Below are 19034 nucleotides of genomic sequence, written 5' to 3' on the forward strand. Positions count from 1 at the left end.
TGAAACAGCTAGCCAGTGTTTCACAGGAGAGTACAAATTGAGGGCAATGTGAAAATTTTGAGACAGATGTGTCGTGTTTTACAATAGAAATAATTTTCAAAATCTGAAATTGCAAGATTACAAAGTGAAACTAGCAGGGAGTCTAAATGTTCTTGATTGCTTCAGTCATTCAACTTGAAAAACAAAAATTCAAACTCTTATATTTAACATTTGAAACTTCCAGGAGTCCAGTTTACAATAATTCATTCATTCAACAGATTTATTGAGCACCTACTGCATTTTGTGGGGTGAAGTGGCAGGGGAGACCTAGACTTTTTTTAAAAACCCAATAACTCTAATTTGGCAAGTATTTGAAGGTTTGTTCTTGTAAATTATCTGGCTATAGAGCCTCGGGATGGTATTTTGAATGGTTAATATATCCAGAACTGTATCCTGCTCTTTGACGGCCTCAACTTGTTTTGACATAATGCCTTAATTTTACTGTACTTTATATTTTAATGATAATAAAGAAAAGGAATTGGCTGCATACAATTTTACAATCTTACTCAATACTTACTTTTTTTTGGTGTTTTTAAGGAGCGACGCAAATTTGGTCCGTTAGGATGGAATATTCCCTATGAATTCAATTCTGCTGACTTTACAGCCAGTGTTCAGTTTATTCAGAATCATCTTGATGAATGTGATATTAAAAAAGTGAGTGAAATTGTTTCTTTTTCCTATTTTCCTGTTCTTAAATCAAGGTTTTACAGACACATCTGTGATGTGCAGCGAACCCGCCGAGGTCCTCCCATCTCTCTGAAAAGGGAGCGCTCATTCCAGCCATTTCTACTCACACCACTACCGCCCACAGGAGTGCATGTGGACTCTCTACCTCACACTTGTGTCCCTTGTCCCTGTCCCACACACATACACAACAGAGGCAGACCACTAACGAAAAAACAGTGTGTTGAGAAACACCGCAGCCTTCCTTACGTTACACCCAAGAGTCACTTAAAGAGAACGTATACCTTAAATCGGACTTTCCTTCCTCAACCCAACAGGGCCCCCCCAGAAAGGAAAAGTAACCCCCCCGCTCATGTGAAAGTTATTTTTCTCCTAAACTCACATCTTCACAGATGCTTAAGCTTATGCATATAAATAGCAACAATTTCTAATAATGGTCACTGATCATTGTATAGCACTTCACAGTTTTTTAAAGTGCTCACGTAGGCAAGATTTCATTTTTATTTTCACAACTCTGTCAGGTAGATACAGAAGACATTACTATTATCCCCGTTTTACTGATGAGGTAATAGCTAAGAAGGAATAAGGGACTTCCTCAAGATCACAGAACTAAGAACACAAACCCACTGTCCTCTCACAAAGGACAACTTTGTGTTATAAAGTGTCGGAAATCTGTTTTCTCTATGATCTTGAGCAAGTTTATGAGCCCCTCAGAGCCTTTTTCCTCAATTATAAAATGGCCATGTTTTCTGTAAGGAATAAATGAGTTAGCATTTGTGAAAGTGCAGTATACAGTATATAATAAGGGCTCAGTAAATGCCAGTTTCCTACTGTCTCTCCCTCCCTCTCTCCTCCTAGTAGATCTTGAAGATAATTATAGATGCTGTAGAATCAGAGTGGTGATGGGTAAGCTCTGATGAGTCTTTATGTGGGCAGGTGGGAAACCTAGAATCAACTCATTATTTTTCCTTGAAGTTACAAAGGGGTAATAGGTTGAGTATGACATTTTGATGAAAAATTATATCGCATGGGTTCATATTCTGTGATTATCGTTTTGGTATATACAAATAACAGTTATCTTGAAATAGTTCCTTTGAAAGGCAACAAAACTGAAAAGTAAAATTATAACCAAGAGAAAGAAAAATCAAGCATCGTTACTTCTCCTACCTCAAATGTATTAAAATGTTAAAAAAAAAACTATTAATATGTAAAATGCTAGTATAAAGTTGCTATGGAAATTAATAAATACTTTGCTGTAGTTGTAGCTCACGGATGAGACACCAAAAGATATCACTACAGAGTAATCTTGTGAATGAGTAATTTTCTAGTTGTCCTCATAATGATTCAGAAGACATTACTCAAAAAGCATATTAAAACGCTGCTTACTTGATTTTTCTCCTTTCTTCCCTGAACACGACTTTTTTCTTCTCTAACAACTTGGCATTACTGTAATGAGCATTATAGGTGATTATATCCACAGAGTGAAAAATAAGGGTTTTTTTCCCTCCTTTTTAAGTAATCAGTGAACAATATATTTACTGATGTTAATGTTGTAGATTTTTCTTTGGTGAACAAACCATAGCAGTTCCAGCCATGTAATAGCAAAAGAGTTATTAATATAACATAATGAGTAGTTTGAAATTCAGCTAGCTTTGTGCTTCCTTTTCTAGACCTTTCATCTAGGATGGACCTGAAATATTTGGATTGACAATGAAGAATTCTTTTTTTGTTTTTGATAAAGGGTGTATCATGGAGTACAGTTCGGTACATGATTGGAGAAGTACAATATGGAGGCAGAGTGACAGATGACTTTGATAAACGTCTACTTAATTGCTTTGCTAGAGTAAGTGAATTTGGGGGGGAAAAAAGCATGGAAACCCATTTTACTGCATTTTCCTTTTAAACAAGAATATTTGTTGTTTGCGATAGGTAAGCCAAACTTAAGCAGAGGGAGGGGGAAGTATAGAGCCAGGCTGCTGCAAAGAATCAGCTAACAAAACAAAACTAAAACTAAAACCCAACCAAATTGACTGGCAATCTGCTTGTAGTCCAGAGTAGAACAGCAGTCAACCCTCAGTGGTCTGTGAATCTTCTGTATGGATGAGCTGCCCATGCCCAGGGCCTCTCCCTACCTCCCCTCCTCAAAGAAAACACTGGATATAATTTTCCTGCCTCTTTCTCTGAGGGCACAGTGCTTTCAAGCCCCAAATAAGTGATTGGAAAATGAACATAATTTGAGTTTTCTCATCTCTTCCATTAAGACAGACAATTGAAAATTGATGAAGTGTTCATCTTTCTCTCTGTGCCCAGTCAAATCCACATATATCACATTGGTAAACATTTTCCAGAGAACATTATTCCTTAGCAATTATGGCTTTTACATCAAGGATGAATAGTATAAAAATAACCAACCAAACTCAAACTCTTCTTAACATTTTTACATGTTAAAGATACAATATACATTGCCTAAGTGAGAGAAAATCAGATATGTGAGTGTTTTATAGTCATTTGAATTCCTCGTATTAGAATCTATATTGGTAATTCTCTGCTTCAATGATTTTTTCCCCCCTAAACAAAATTAAAACCTCGACAAAATTAAAACCTGAAAAATTAAAACCTGAAAAATTAAAACCTGAACAAATTTAAAAGCTTAAGCTTTTGGGATATCTTGGTAAACTGGGGTTGACCATAAAACTGATTTTTATTTCAATCTGTACTTACTCTTGCAAGTTTTTCTTGAAGCTGTTTGTAGAGGAAGGTGGATGATGTGTCAGCTAGCAACACAACTTGCTGTGGTCATCTGTCGTTTATGTGCCTTCACCTTGCTAATTATCCATGTCACCAAACACGTAATCTGACGAATGACCGTGGTCACAGAACTGTTCTTTTTAATAGCTTTTAACTGCTTCCCATTTCTTAAATTACTACCAGTCCTCACCCTGACATCCATAGTCATTCATAATATGACCTCACTTTACCTTTCATGACCTATCTCTTACCAACACGTGATATTTACTCTAGACATCATCATTTCCCCAACCCGCCTCATATTTTTGCATGAGTTATTCTATGTGCCTTTGCTCGTGTGGTCTCCTCAATCACAAGTTCCGCTGTCAAAATCCTGTCCTTCAAGATTTATCTCCAAAATCACCTCCTAGACGAAGCCTTACCTAACATCCATCTGGCTATTCTTTCTCCCTGTGTTACGCCTTCTCAGTACTTCGCTTATTTTTATTTCCTCTGGCTCTTACCTTAATGTACTTTGTATTGTGGCTATTATGTAATTGGCTTATCCCTCTACTGGGTCACAAGCTCCCCGGAGGAAAGGACTGTGTGTGTCTCATCTTTGTTTTCTGTTCCCATTCTAAGCTCAGTGCCTCGTGCACAGGAGTTGAGTAGGATAGAAGCGTGGCGTGTAAAGCAAAAGACAGAACCGGTACACAGGGTATTTCATATTCGGAGCAATCACTGCACCTAAAAAGAACTGGAAGAAGGAAATGGAGGAAAGATACTAAAGAAAGTGTGATTAACCAGAGTAAGACACAATCCCCATCTCTTTCCACATTGAGTCCTCCGAGTGATTCAGACATCCTGCCTGCATTTTTGCTCTTCCTGTCTTCCCATTATTTCTCTTCCAACTGGGAAAATTGTTCTGTTAGATACCCAAGTCATTGCCTCGAATCTGGCTCATAGGCATTCCGCATTGTTTTTCTTCTTCAGAATAAGCCTATTCACACCGAGTATATGTTTGTTCCCTCACTGTTGCATTGCAGATAATCAGTTCATATGGAATGAGAAAAGGCTGTCCTTAAGGCAAACAATAAGATGATTGGATACATTTGCTTCGTGTGGCCAGGGACAGAACTTAATTAACAGAGGGAGCCCTCACTCTCAGGGTGGGAGGGCAGATGTTTGTAAGTGTTCCTGGCCTTGTGAGCCACAGCCCTTCTCTCCACTCTTAGCAAATACCTCCTTTCGTGCTAAACAGAGGCCTGGGCTTCATTTTTTTGTGTGTTATGGCTTTTCTCTTTTTATTCATCCATGTTCTAATTATTCTACTGGTGGTTTTGTTTAGGTGCTTTCAACCTCGATGAAAAACTATTAAAATGGGAATAAGGTGACCCTTCCTCTTTTACAGTGGCAGTTTTCATTTAGATGTTTATCAATTTTATTTCTTCTATTTTCTCTCCCATATAGGTCTGGTTCAGTGAGAAGATGTTTGAACCGTCATTCTGTTTTTATACTGGATATAAAATCCCCTTGTGCAAAACCTTGGACCAGTATTTTGAATACATCCAGTCACTGCCCTCCCTAGATAATCCCGAAGTCTTTGGGCTTCACCCTAATGCTGATATCACGTAAGTTCATGGCATTTTTTAATTTGAAGGAGTCATTTGTAACTCAGCTTGGGGAAGACTGTGCATTTCATTTTCTCTCTTAATCTCTCTCCTTTCCCTTCTTTTTATTTTATTGTGAAAAATAATGTCACTTCCTGTCTCCCCATTACAACTTTGTCATATCTTGGCTGTTCTCCCCTCACTAAATCCTGATGCTCTGGAGTTTATGACAACGTTAAAGCTCTAATTTATGCGTCGATTACCTCTGTGCTGTCGCGTTATTGGTACTGATGCTCTCCATTGACAGGACAGTCACCTCCCAGCTCTTTGTCTCTTACCTCAAAAAAAAATAAAAATAAAAATCCATTACAAATAATAGTTATAGATAGAATCTAAAAAGTCAGGAACGGGTAGAGAGAGGAGGAGGAGGAATTTTATTTCTGCTTGATCCTCTCTTTCATGATCCCTCTCCCTTATTTGTTTACCTGCAGCCTTCTGTCATAAACTGCCCATGGTGGGCACAATGCAGTGTGAGCACAAGGCACAGACGCAGAGTCTGGGAGGAAAGGCTGGGATGGGGGTGGGGGGAGTCACAGCTCAGCGTGAGGTAAGAGGCAATGAGTGAAGAGACAAGAAATGTGTGCAGGTCCCAAGCCCCTTCTAGGACCCTTCCTTTGGATGAGGTCTTACCTTTCATCTCTCTACAGGCCCCCACCTGAGAATAGGACCACCTAGCTCCACAGAGAGGGCTCCAAGAAGGCCCAGCTCAGATTCTCCTCTGGATGGTCATTGCCTCTGGCCCACTGACAAAACACCACAAAGTTTATGCCCAGGAGAGTAGTTTCAGGGAATGGAAAGAAACCAAGACTCCTCTGGCAGATTCTAAGCTGTAATGAGGACTGTGGCATGCCTCTCCCAATTACTCACCTGCTGTTACAATTTTAACAACTCTGTGATGGGGCATTGGATATTCTCATCTGGTTCTCTACCCTGCTAGGCAGCTCCAGAGTCCCAGTGTGCTCCCATCGTATTGTCTCTCCACCCCTGAGCATGCATCTTGACCCTTGCATAAGTCTTGGCTTCTTGGGCTCTTTGTCACCCACATTGATTCTAACTTCTCCATTTCCTCTAATCTCATGTTATTTACATCTTCGAAGATGTGGGTGTGAGTCCAGAGACCCCCCAATGGCTAATACTCCTTTCAGACCCCATGACAGAATTATGATGGCTCTTTGGTGGTCGCTCTAGCTGTTATTTGAAGAATAATGGCTGTCATATTAGCTGGAGACAGGAAAAAAGTGAAGAAATAAAAAGGCTTCCTCAGGGACCCATTTGAGAATCAACTTAAACATTATCTGAAAGAGAAAACACAGAGAAATAGTTTTGCTTTAGTGAAGACTTTAAAAATGTGAGACAGATCACATCACTCCTCTGCCCAGAACCCTCCCAAGGCTTCTGTCTCACTTCAAGTCAAGGTCAAAGGCCAAGAGTGACCTAGAGGTGACCTACAAGGCCAAATAATTCCATCTGCTCCCACCTCTCAGCCTGGTCTCCTTCTGCCTTCTCCCTTACTTGTGGCCACCTAGCTCTAGCTCCTGCTAGCTTACTGTTTTTCAGACAGCCCAGATGCCTCCCACCACAGGATACTTGCACTTCCGGGCAAGTCCTTCCCCCCAGATATCACTGTGGCTTACCTTTTCATCTCTCCAGTGTTTGCTTAAATGTCACCTTTGCAAAGAAGCCTTCCCTGGCTGTCCTATTTAAAAACTGGCAAACCACTCCCTAACTGCCACCTCAGTCTTTGTCCTTCTTGCCTGCTTTGTTCTGTAGATTTTATCACCAACTCAAATACTCTGTATTTACTTACTCATTTGCTCTCATCTATCCGCCATCCCTGAACACAAACTCTATTATGTTGAAACTTTGGTCTATTTTCACTACTGTTCCTTCAGTGCTAACCAGTGCCCGATGCTCGGGGAATAGTTGTTGATTGCGTCAGTGATACTAACTTCTACATTGTGAAGAATCTAATGCCTGGAGATAGTCTATAGAAAGATCTCATGAGTTCATATGTGTGAGTGGGCAGAAAAATAGCCAACAAGTTTTAATGTCCCTTATAAATTAGCAGTTGAAGTGGTTCACGTATGAGGGCTCTGAACTTTGACTCCATCCTTGGTAAGAGCCTGAGGAGTCATGAGAGTCAGTTCCTAGAAATCTGATCCTGTCGGTGCTACCGCATCCTACCGAAGAGTATATAAAACAGGGTCACCACCATCTCACCCTGATTCACGGGATGGCACGCCTACGTCTGGATTACCACAGGCAGTTTTGGTTATCAGCTCTCAAGAGAGATAAATCAGAGCTAGAAAAGTCCAAAGAAGGGCAGCTGAAATGTAATCAGATGGGAGGCAGTGATTGAGACAAAGTATTTTTTCCCTCAACTTTTATTTTGAACTATCACAAACCCTCAGAAAAACTGCAAGTACACTGAACACTCATATACCCTTCACCTAGATTCACTGACTGTTAACATTTTGTTCTATTTGCTTTTTCTTTTTTCTATATTTGTACCTCTGTATATTTGCATATCTACAGCTATATCCATATAAAACCACATCTATTTCTGTGTGAGTGAGTGTGTGTGTGTGTGTGTGTGTGCGTGCGCACGTGTGTGTGTGCTCGTGGCCCTCTCAGTGGACAGAGCTAGGAAATATGTATTTTTTAAAAACATTATAAGCTAATACTAATAACTCCAATTCAAATTATACACCTCAGGCCTCTTCCTTGTCTTCCCTCATTGCATATTGACATCTCTTTCTCCCATATTGAGAATTCCAGTTCCCAGAAACTTCAGTATATTCACTCACTTGCTCCAAATAACTCCACTGATATCACTACCCACAAGTGTAGTAAGTTAGGTCAAGATTTCTTTGCTGTTCTTTTTGCCCTTAGAATAGATCCCACTGAGGGTGCAAGGAGGGCTATGTTCAAAAGTCACCCTGATTTTTTTTTCTGTGTGGTTGTGCCATCACCTGACACACAGGCACATTCATTTCTATTTGTATTACATTTTAGTTTTTTTCCCCATATTCGTTGATTGTTTTAAATAGAGCTCAAAAGTCACAGCTAAGTATAAAGTGTTCTTAGAGATATTTCTTTTCCAACCCATTTTCCCCTTTCTTTATGGGCAACCGAATGCATTGGTTTCTGGTTTAGCTTCCCTGTTTCTTTTTGCTCATACATACATACATATATACATATATTTTCTTATTACCTTTCTTTCAAATACAAAGTTGCCATACTATATGTGTGTGTGTGTGTGTGTGTCTTGCCTCTTTCCCTTAACAGTGTAACCTATAATTCATAGATATCTTCTTCTTTTTTTTTTACAGCAGCATATTCCTCCATTGTTTATATGTATCATAGTTTATTTATCCATTTTTTTGTGGACGCGCATTGAGGGTTGTTTCCAATACTTTTGGTTTCCCAAATAATTCCTCAATTAATAACCTCATGCTTACGGTTTCTCATATTGTTGGAGATGTATTTTCAGGGTAAATTGCTATGAGTGGGATTGCTAAGTGATCAAGGATTATTGGATATTGTCAAATTCCCTTACATCGCCTGTGCTATTTTGCACTCGACAACAACGTGAAAGTGCCTGTTTCTTCACAGTTTCATCAACAGAGTATTGGTGAAGTTTAAAATTTTCCGCAGTATGACAAGTGAGAAATGGAATCTTAGCATAGTTTAAATTTTTTTTCTCTTATTTTGAGTGAAATTGAGCCCATTTTCCTACATTTGAGGGCTACTTGGACTAATAGACCATCGTGGAGACTGTGTGTAGTGATCCAGGCCGAGATTAAGGATGATGAGTGAAGCTGCAGGACAAATCCCAAGAGAGAACTGATAAAATTTAATGAATTAGAGCTATGGCTGAGAACCTTCTACAGTTTTCATTTATTCATTACTGCTACCTGCTGGGTAGAGAGGGCACAGCCGACCTTCTTCGTCTTTTGGCAAATCTTTCTTTACAACTCTGTCCACAGGCTTATAGGCCATCGCCAGCAGGCTTGCTATAGATGCCGTAAACTGTCTTTTCTCAAAACAGAGTGTCAAGATCTTGCAATCTCTTATCACACTGAGTGAGACCAAGTAAAAAGTACTGGACCTTTGCCTCAAATGGAGGATTATTTCTCTTAGAGACAGCTAACTAGCCGGCCTGAAAGACCTGCGGCTCGCCCCTCCTGCTCTCTCTTCATTCTTCCCACTTGGTCTGTCATAGGCTCTTTCCCATTCACTCCTGCTCTCATCTTCCCAGAGACCTTGGCCCCTTTCTGGTTCCTGCTCAGGCAGTAGGCTCTGTTCTGCAGCTCCACGCTTGGTCATTTCCTCCGCCTCTGGGTGAGCTTTGTCCTAGGTTTGATTCTTCTTTCCTCTGGGCTCTGAAATACCTGGCAACTGGAATCCTAGCTTCACTCTTCCTGGCAATCGAGCCTTCTTGGACTGCTGTACTCCAATCCCTCGCTGTTGCCTCACCAGCCGCCAGGAGGCACTAAGCAATAACAAACGCAGCTTACCAGCTAAAACCTACCCCAGTCTCTTTCTCTCAAGTATACATACACCCTTCCCACTCCAGCAAGATGTAACTCTCCAAGTTCCGTGTGAAATGAAGGAAGTAATGAAAGATTTCCATGTTATTTCTGATCTGGGAGCTAGGATTGTGGAGGAATTGGGAACAGGAGTGTGTTTGAGGAGGAGTTAGAGTCCTGTCTAGGAGTGTGTTGAGTAAGGAAAGACAGAGGGATGTATCTGAGTGGGGTGAGAAACGTGGACTGGAGCCCAGGTGAGAGATTTGAGTGCATGTGTGCAGATAGCAGTTGAAGACACGAGAGGGGGTGACCCTCTGAGATACGCTGGCTAAATCTATGTGAATGTCCCCAGCTAGAGGAATCCTTATTAATTTATCTGACTGTCTGCGTCATTCGACAGCACTCTTGGTTCCAGATAGGCTCAGGAGCTGTAATCTGTGTCCTCGCTTATCAGAATCTGCACTCTGACGTTAGCATCCACAAACCTGAGAGCAGAGGGAGGTTTGGGAAAGGGGAATGTATAAGTCTCTCTCTCGCTTAAGAATGCAGAATCCCTGAAGCACAGGGGTGTGAATCAAGCTGAATAAATGCTTTAAAATAAGTAAAATCTCTCCCAAGAGCTTAGGTACCTTGGCGACAGGAATCATAAAAATGCATAGCATAATCACATTTTACTGTCTAGATTTACAAGGTCCCAAGGACATTGCATATTCAACTATCTCAATGTCAAAAACAGTTATTTATTTTTCACTCCTTTTCTCATTAGCGGTTATGCATATTTTTCTACCTTCTGAAATTTATCAAAAGTCTTATTACAACTTTCATATTCATTTCTATGCAGTTTAAATTTAATTGTATTCCTTTTAGTGTTAGCTCACCCATTAGAGTTTCAGATTTTTTTAAAAAAAAGTATGTTCATGTGCAAAGATGTATATAAATCTGGGCTAATTTGGATATGATAGTGCACTAATAGATCATTAGATGGTTAGTTATTTATTTTCTAGACAGTTCTGTTTTTCAATTGTTTTGCATTTATATTATCCATGACCACCCAACAGAGGTGACCTAGACAGCTCCCCACAACCATCAGGCTACAAGACCAAGATGACCTTCCCACATTCAGTCCAAGGAGAAATTTCTTCCAAAATTAACTCAGGACCAAAGCTAATGGATTATTGTAGTTCTCATTCCTCATCTCAGAACATTTATTTATGGGAACCGTTTCTCTGAAAGCCCTTGGGTTTTGAGGCATCTAGAAACGTTTGCAGATCTTCATTATAGTTAGCTTAAATAGGCTTCTGCCTTTTCTGTCTTTGCAAATATAAAATCACATCGTGGAAAAAGACATGTAAGTTGTACAAACCTGACATTCTGTGTCTAATGTGGGGTGGGGAGGTGATCTGGAGAGTTCGTCCAGCTCTTGTGTAAAATGGGTCAGCTTTTTAGGGATTCTTCTCTACATCCATGTCTCAAGGACTGTTTTCAGATCACCTCGTAAATAATAAATGACCCACTGTGAGAGTGATTTCTTAGGTAAGATCTGGCAGCAGCAGCATCATCTCCACTGGCCCCTCCCCGAGGTGCTGGTGAATGTGGCCAGTGCCAGCCAAGGGCACGATGGTGATGTCTGCAGCAGTGTGTGCTGTTGGCAACCAGCCACTGGTGCAGAGCGTTTCCAAAGAGAATTCTAGCTGGAGGTGAGCCAAGAGAGCGCCTGAGAATCCCAGATATGGGGTCTTTCCCCTTTTTATGTGTAATTAGAACAGGGAGGAAGAATGAACTCTGATTTTTAGTATGAATGGAAATTTACTGTGGTTTCCTTCTCTTTAACCTTTAAAGATAGACAAATAGTAATGATAAAGTACTTATACCATAAGAAGAAAAAAACAATTAAATTTTCATGCTCTTTAAATATTGGAGAATTGTTCTTTATATTCGAGGTTTAATAAAATTCAAGCCAATGGATTTCAATTCAACAAGTAAATATTTATTAAGAATTTACTTTCTAGCCAGCTTGGGGATTAATGATATGTTGTTCTTGCCCTCGGAGTTCGTCATGTTTTAGAGGAAAGCAATGGATGGCAAGTAGTTATGTAACACAATATGGTAAACTCTAAAATCAGGGCACACATATGCACATTGCTATGAGAACAAAGGTAACCCCTCCTTTTCTGCAATAAATTCCAACTTAGGGATCAAAGTAAGCTGTTGGAAGAGGCCACCTCCGAGTTGTGCCTTAATGGATGTGCAGGAAATCTCAGGTTAGAAAGGGGTTGGGGAGGAAGTTATGCACTGGGAGGGGGCCAGAAGGACAGAATGCAAGGAAAGAGGAAGATAATGAGTAGTAAGGATGTATATGTATATCAAACCATCAAGTTGTACACCTTAAATATATACAGTTGAAAATATATAATAAGACACTTTGGAATGATGAAAAAAAATCAATAAGACACAGATTAGGGCACATACAAGAAGGGATCCAAGACAGGGCACGGAGATATAAAAGTGTGTGGTGTGTTTGGGGGACCAAGTCCAATATACTCAGAGCCTGGTCAGAGAGGGACTTGAAGAAAAAAGTAACTTAACTGTGATGCTGCTGCCAAGGCAGAAACTGGACTTTCAAGATTTGGGGCATCATGTGAAAGGGCTTGGGGCAGATCTAATGGCAGTGAGGATGAAGATGCTGGAAATTTCTAGATGCGATTTGGAAATAGGGCTTGGAGACCAAGGAGAGCTGGAGAGTGACATCAAGGAGGAGGCCATCTCTGAAGTTTATAGTTTGGGCAGCTGAGGGAAGACACTGAAGGAGATGGGACAAAGAGCAGTTCGGGTGAGGAAAAGGGGAGGATTAAAACAGCAAGTTAGGCTTGGGATTTGTTTGATTAAAGAAACGGAGCTCTTAGGAGCCAGTGGAAATGTGGATACATGGAATTCATAATAAAGTCGGAGATTTAACAATACCCGTACGACGTCAGCAGTGGTGACACCTACACCTTCCCTAAGATAGCGGTTCACCCACATATTCTGTCTTTACTGTATGCTAGAGTATAATGCTAGAATGAGATTATGGAGTAATATGAGTCACATACACATTTAAGTTTCTGAATAAATTTCTGTTACATAATAACATGTGGATCCTTGACTTTTAATAACTTCATTTTGCTGCCATGTCAGTTGTATCCATAAGATTCCCCCCCCGCCTTAGAATTATTTGTATTTTTCTTATACTTTATATGACTTTTAAAAACTGCAATAGTGCCATACTTCAAAAATCAGTAATGAATTGCTAGTGCCTTTTATGCCATTATACTAGAATGTTTTGTTCTCTGTTCATATGTTCGATTGTGCATGTGTTTGATATACTCATCTTTCAACTTTTTAAATAAATGTCCTTCAAGGTATTTTAAAACACCAACATCTGACTAGAAGTTGCTCACCAAAAAATTAATAAAAAGAATAAGCTAAAATTTTATATAAAATTATACAAAATCAATTTTAATTTATTAAAAATCAGTTTTTACCTTACTAGCCTTTTTTTTTGTGAAATTCTTATGTTCAGAGGTAATGTTGGGCATCACTTCTCCAGCTCTATTCGGGTTACAAGCATTTACTAGGTCTGACACAGGACCCTCATAGTCACCGTACATCATCCGACTGAAAGTCCAGTGTGATGGTGGGTGCATCTTTGGAAAAGATGCCGTTGTTTGCACGTGTGGGTTTGGGTCCGGATGTGGTATTCTACCTGATAATCGAATAAAAATGCTGAGGATGGAAGCATCTCCTCCACTCTTCAGCTGATTTCCTTAATGAATCAAAGGTCAGCTGAATAGGATCCCTCCTTTCTGGTTTGCACAAAATGCAGCTTTTTTATGAGCAAAGAAGCCTAGATAACTTTAGCAGTAGCTCCTTGGGATTCTGCCAGTTAGTGGGGTCATTTCCACAAAAGGTTGTTTAATGCACACTTACGGATGAAGAGAGAGAGGTACGATTCTCTCATTCCATATGCTGTGAGAAAAAGGTGGAAGGGGAGGTGTAGGGGACCTTTCTGGCAGGGCATAAAGATTAGTAGGAATTTGTAAGATGAATTTCAATGAACTCGAAACATCTGTCACTAATTCATCTCTGTTGAGTTCTTGACACTTGTTGTGGGCTTCACTTCTGGGGGATTATTTTTTCCCCCCCTTATTTTTCAAAATGTAAATGGTTTTAGTCCTCTTTATTATAAAAATCATACTTTCTCATTGAGAAAAATAAGCAAGACAGAAAATAGAAAATAATAATTGAAGCAAAACATCATGCAAAAAACCCACTATCAAAATACAGTTTTAGGTTTTTGCTATGCCTAAATGCACAGCATTATCAACAAAAAATTAGATCATACAATACCTGTTTTTTTTTTTGTATCATGCTACTTTAGTCAAAAATCTCAATTCAATAACCTTATCTTATCAATAAATATAGAGCTACATCACCATTTTTACTGGCCGTATAGATTTTTATAGAGCTTTACCGGGGGTTATTATAAATACTATTACAAATTGTCTTTTTTTTCCTTTTTTTTAGATTTGAAATAAATATTTATTAAACTTACATGAACTGTTACTTTTTTTAAAATTTAGTTTCAACTATACAGTACATTGGTTAGACATCTATATAGTTCATAAAATGACCCCCCTAATTGCACCCTCTATTCCCTGACCCTCACCTAGCCAACGTATTAATGCTAACTGCATTCCCTATGCCGTGCTCCCCATCCCCATGACCATCCACTAATTTGTACTTCTTTAGCCCTTCACCCCATTCTCCCAGCCCCCCCAAACCCCCCTCCCGTCTGTCCGACACCAAATTGTCCTCTATATTTGTGAGTCTGTTTTTGATTAGTTTGTTCTTTTGATTCCTTAGATTCCACATGTAAGTGAAATCATATAGAGTTTATCTTTCTCTGTCTGACTTAATTACCTTCCAGGTCCATCAAAGCAATATCTTTTTCCATCCCCTTCCTTTTCATATGTAGGGGTCATGTTTTCTTATCCTTTCAACCACTCTCTCTTTTGGTTAGAGCACTTAATTCTTTTCAATTTAAAATACTTATTGATAGGAATGTAGTTGTTACCGTTCTTTATTCCTGTTTTTGATACATGTTTTTCTTCTTAAAGAAGTCCCTCCTGTAACATTTCCTGTAATACTGGCTTGGTGGTGATAAATTCCTTTAGCTTATTTTTGACTGAGAAGCTTTTTATCTGTCCTTCAACTCTAAATGATAGCTTTGCTGGATAAATTATTCTTGGTTGTATATCCTGGGTCTTCGTCCTGTCGAATATTTTTTGCCAAGCCCTTCTGTCCTGTGTAATTTCTTTTGAGAAATCAACTGTCAATCTTATGGGTTTTCCCTTATATGTAATTATTTGTTTTTCTCTTGCTGCTTTTAATATTCTTTCTTTGTATTTAACCTTTGGCATTTTAATTATGATGTGTCTTGGTGTGGGCCTCTTTGGATCCCTAATTTTTGGAATCCTCTGAGCTTCCTGGGGTTTTATGTCCATTTCCTTCACCAGGTTAGGGAAGTTTTCCATCATTATTTCTTCAAACAGCAGTTCAACATCTTGATTTTTCTTCTGTTACGCTGATCAGACAAATATTTGGAGCCTTAATAGTGTCTCATATCCTCCTTAAATCATCTTTATAATCTTGGCCTCTTTTTTCTTGCCATTCTGTTTGAGTGTCTTGGTTGGCTTTCCGGTCCTCTAGATAGGGCATTTGATCCTGTTCTTTATTCACTTTGTTTATTCCTTTGTTTATTCCATTTAATATACTTCTCATCTCAGATAATGTGTTCTCCATTTCAGTTCCCTCTTATAATCTCCATCTCCATTTTTATCTCTTTTTCGGAGTTCTCTATAGTTCCCAAAAGATCATTGAGCCTCTTTATAACCAGTGTTTTGAACTCTGCATCTTGACTCCATTATATCTGGATCTCTGTTCTGTTCTGTCATGTGGTTTCTGCTTCTTTGTCTTCCCATTTTGGCTGCCTTTCTGTGTCTGTATCTATGTACTAAGCAAAGCTTCTAAGTCTCCTGGTCTTATTAGTGTGGATTTGTGAAGTAGGTGTCCAGAGGCATAGTCTTGAGAGGGGTTCAGCTGCAGGCCAAATTTAGCCCAAGCCTCTACCCCTCCTGGGCCACCTGTCTAGATTCAGCAAGCAATCCACAGGTGCTGTGCTTATAGTTGCCTCAAAAGGCTACAAGAGAAACTGAGGCCAGCTGCCTCCAGTGTGAGTCTAGGCACTGCTCAGCAAGGAGCACCTGACTCGCTGAGGTTATACCTGGATGTGGCTTGGGTGGGGCTAGGAGTTGGGGGAGGCAGGGTTTCAGGGAATCCTCTGGGCGGATCAACCTCTGTTATCCAGTCTGATGACTTCACGGCTATAGTGGCTGTGTCTGGGGCACTGGAAGTGGGGGGAGGGCTCAATAGGGAACAATGGGTACCACCAGCACTTCTGTTCTGTACCCAGCGAGTCTCGCTTCAGCCTTCATTCCAACAATGTCTCCCTGTAAGTCCTTGGTGCCCCTTGCATGCAGCAGAATCGGCACTAGTGCTCAGAGCGAGTAGGTCCATTGCTGCAGAAAATCCACTCGCGGACACAGCCCCTTTAAGAGGCATCTGCCGCTGCCGCAGCCTCCGTCTCACTCAGCTGCCCAAGACCGGGTCACCCCGAGTCCTCGCCCTGTCCTACCTTCTGCCATTGCAGGGTGCTTTCTTGGAATTCTCTCTAGTTGTATGTCTTGTTCCTGTAGATCCCAGGCGATTTTTTCTTGCTGCTGCTCCTTGTTTCCGTCACAACTTTGATTTGGTAGCCAGAGGGATGAACAGAGTCTCTATCATCTACGCCATTTTTTTTCCCTCTCATAAATTGTCTTGTACATACATCTTTGTACACTTGTCTTTTTAAAAAAGATATATTAAACAAGTATGAGCACTTATAATATGTGTATAAAATATAAAAAAATAAATATAAAATGTTGCTTTTTTTGGCACTACTATTTTTATGTTTTGCTTCTTCCTCCTTTTTTGACTTTTCTTACTCCATTTTTCCCCTTTGCTAATTTGTAAGTTGTGTAACTCTGTTTCTATTCTTTTACTGGTTACCCTAAACATTTTAACATCCATTTTAAATTAAGCCTGGAAGTAATATCTTTACCTTCCTCTCAATCAAAATCTCTTAGATAACTTTAACTATAGTCATCCCCCTCTTGACAGTTCAGTATTTAAGTTTTATCTTGTTTTATTTTTTAACCCCACAATTAAACCTATAATTCTTGTTTTATACCATGATATTTATTTAGGTTTACCTATACATCGATCCATTCTTTTCTATACCTCAGACCTTCCATCAGAATAATTATTCTCCTTCCAGAATTGTATCCTTTAGAACTTTCTTCAGTGAAGTCTGTTGATGGTAAACTCTTGTTCTTGTCTGAAAATGTCTTATTTTACCCTCTTTTTTTGAAAAACAGCTTTATTGAAGTATATTTTCCCTATCATATATTCATTCATTTTAAGCAGACAGTTCAGTGATTTTAGTAACTTTAAAGAGTTGTGCACAATCTAATCACCCCGAAAGAATCCTTGTGCCCATTTGTAATCAATTCCCACTTCAGCCTCAGGCTGCCACTAGCCTACTTTCTGTCTCCATAGATTTGCCTTTTGCGGACATTTCCTATAACTGAAATCGCATACTATATGGTCTTTATGTATAGATTCTTTCATTTAGCATAATGTTTTCAAAACTCACACATGTTGCGGCATGTATCAGCACTTCATTGCTTTTTTATTGCCAAATAGTATTCCAACATATGACTAGACCACATTTTGTTTATCCATTCACCAGTTGATGGGCATTTGGGTAGTGGCCGCTTATTGGCTATTGTGAATTATGCTTCTATGAACATTCATGTACAAATCTTTGTATAGACATATCTTTTTATTTCTCTTGAAAAATAACTAGGAATGTAATTATTAGGTCAGATGATTAATCTATCCTTAACATTGTAAGAACCTGCCAAATTATTTTCCAAAGTGGCTGTACCATTTTACAATATCCTCCACCGATATATGAGGGTTCGAATTTCTCCACATCCTTGCCAACCATTGTTATTTATTTATTTTTTATTATAATCATTCTTGTAGGTGTGAAGCAATAGCTCATGGTGGTTTTAACTGCATTTTCCTAATAAATAATGAGGTTAAGCATCTGTTTATGCATTATTGGCCATTAATATAGCTTCTTTGATGAAATGTCTATTCATATCTCTCGTGCTGCCCTCATTCTTGAAAGATCATTTTGATTGGAATACAATTCTATGTTTGTGGTTATTTTATCTTAGTAGGTAGAATACACTGTTCTACTTTCTTCCGGTTTCCATTGCTGCTGTTAATGGATTAGCTGTCAGTCTAATTGTCATTTCTTTCTGATGCTTTTAAGATAATTTCTTTGGGTTTTTGTTTGTTTGTTTTTGTTTTTGTTTTTTGTGGGTTTTTTTTTGTTTTTTTTTTTCTTTTTTGGATTTTTGGTTCTACAGTTTCATTGTGGTATGTCTACATATGGATTTCTATTTGTTTGTTTGTTGTTTGTTTATTTATCCTATTTAAGATGCATTGAGTCTCCTGAATTTGAGGATTCAGACCTTTCATCCATTCTCAGTCATTATTTCATCACTTATTATCTCTTTTTCATTCTCCCTCTTCTATCTTTGCGAAACCTTTCTGAGATGTATATTAGAGCTTATCACTCTAGCCTACATGTCTCTTAACCTCTCTTTCATATTTTCTATTTATTTTTCCCTCTGAAGCATTCTAGATAATATTTTCAGATCTATTTTCCAGTTTTATAATTCTTTGGCTCTGTTTAATCTACTGATTAATCTACTGTTAGCTGTTATAGTAGGCAAATTAGTGGACCCCCAAAGATATCCTTATCCTAATCCCCAGAACCTGTAACTATGAGTGACATTATGTGGTAAAAAGAATTTTACAGATGTTATTAAGCTTAAGGATCTTGAGATGGAGATGTTATCCTAGATTATCCATGTGGGTCCAATTTAATCATATGAGCACCTAAAAATGGAAGAGGGAGGCAGAAGAGTGGGTCAGAGAGATCAAACAGAAAAAGGAGGAAAGACTCAAAGAGAGGGACTTGACCTGCCTTTGCTGGCTTTAAGGGGGCTATGAGCCAAGGAATGCAGATGGCCTCTAAAAGCTGAGAAAAGCCCTCACCTGACAACCAGAAAGGAATTGGGGCCCTCAGTCCTACAACTGCAAGAAAGCTAATTCTGCAAACAACTCAAATGAGCAAGGATGTGAATCTTCCCCAAAAGCTTGCAGA

The 19034-nt window shown here is 39.2% G+C and overlaps 1 protein-coding gene across 1 annotated transcript in view; it reads left to right on the forward strand.

Moving 5' to 3' along the window:
- The window catches only part of DNAH8 (dynein axonemal heavy chain 8), a 339355-nt gene that overhangs the window by 291438 nt on the left and 28883 nt on the right, over positions 1-19034 (forward strand). Inside the window, exons 85-87 of the mRNA XM_011354823.2 lie at positions 577-693; positions 2465-2566; positions 4921-5081. Of these exons, the coding sequence (XP_011353125.2) occupies positions 577-693; positions 2465-2566; positions 4921-5081 (380 nt within the window). The remainder of the gene's footprint in view (positions 1-576; positions 694-2464; positions 2567-4920; positions 5082-19034) is intronic.

The sequence above is a fragment of the Pteropus vampyrus genome, unplaced genomic scaffold, assembly GCF_000151845.1.
Source record: "Pteropus vampyrus isolate Shadow unplaced genomic scaffold, Pvam_2.0 Scaffold18, whole genome shotgun sequence".
In the NCBI taxonomy this organism is placed as follows: Eukaryota; Metazoa; Chordata; class Mammalia; order Chiroptera; family Pteropodidae; genus Pteropus; species Pteropus vampyrus.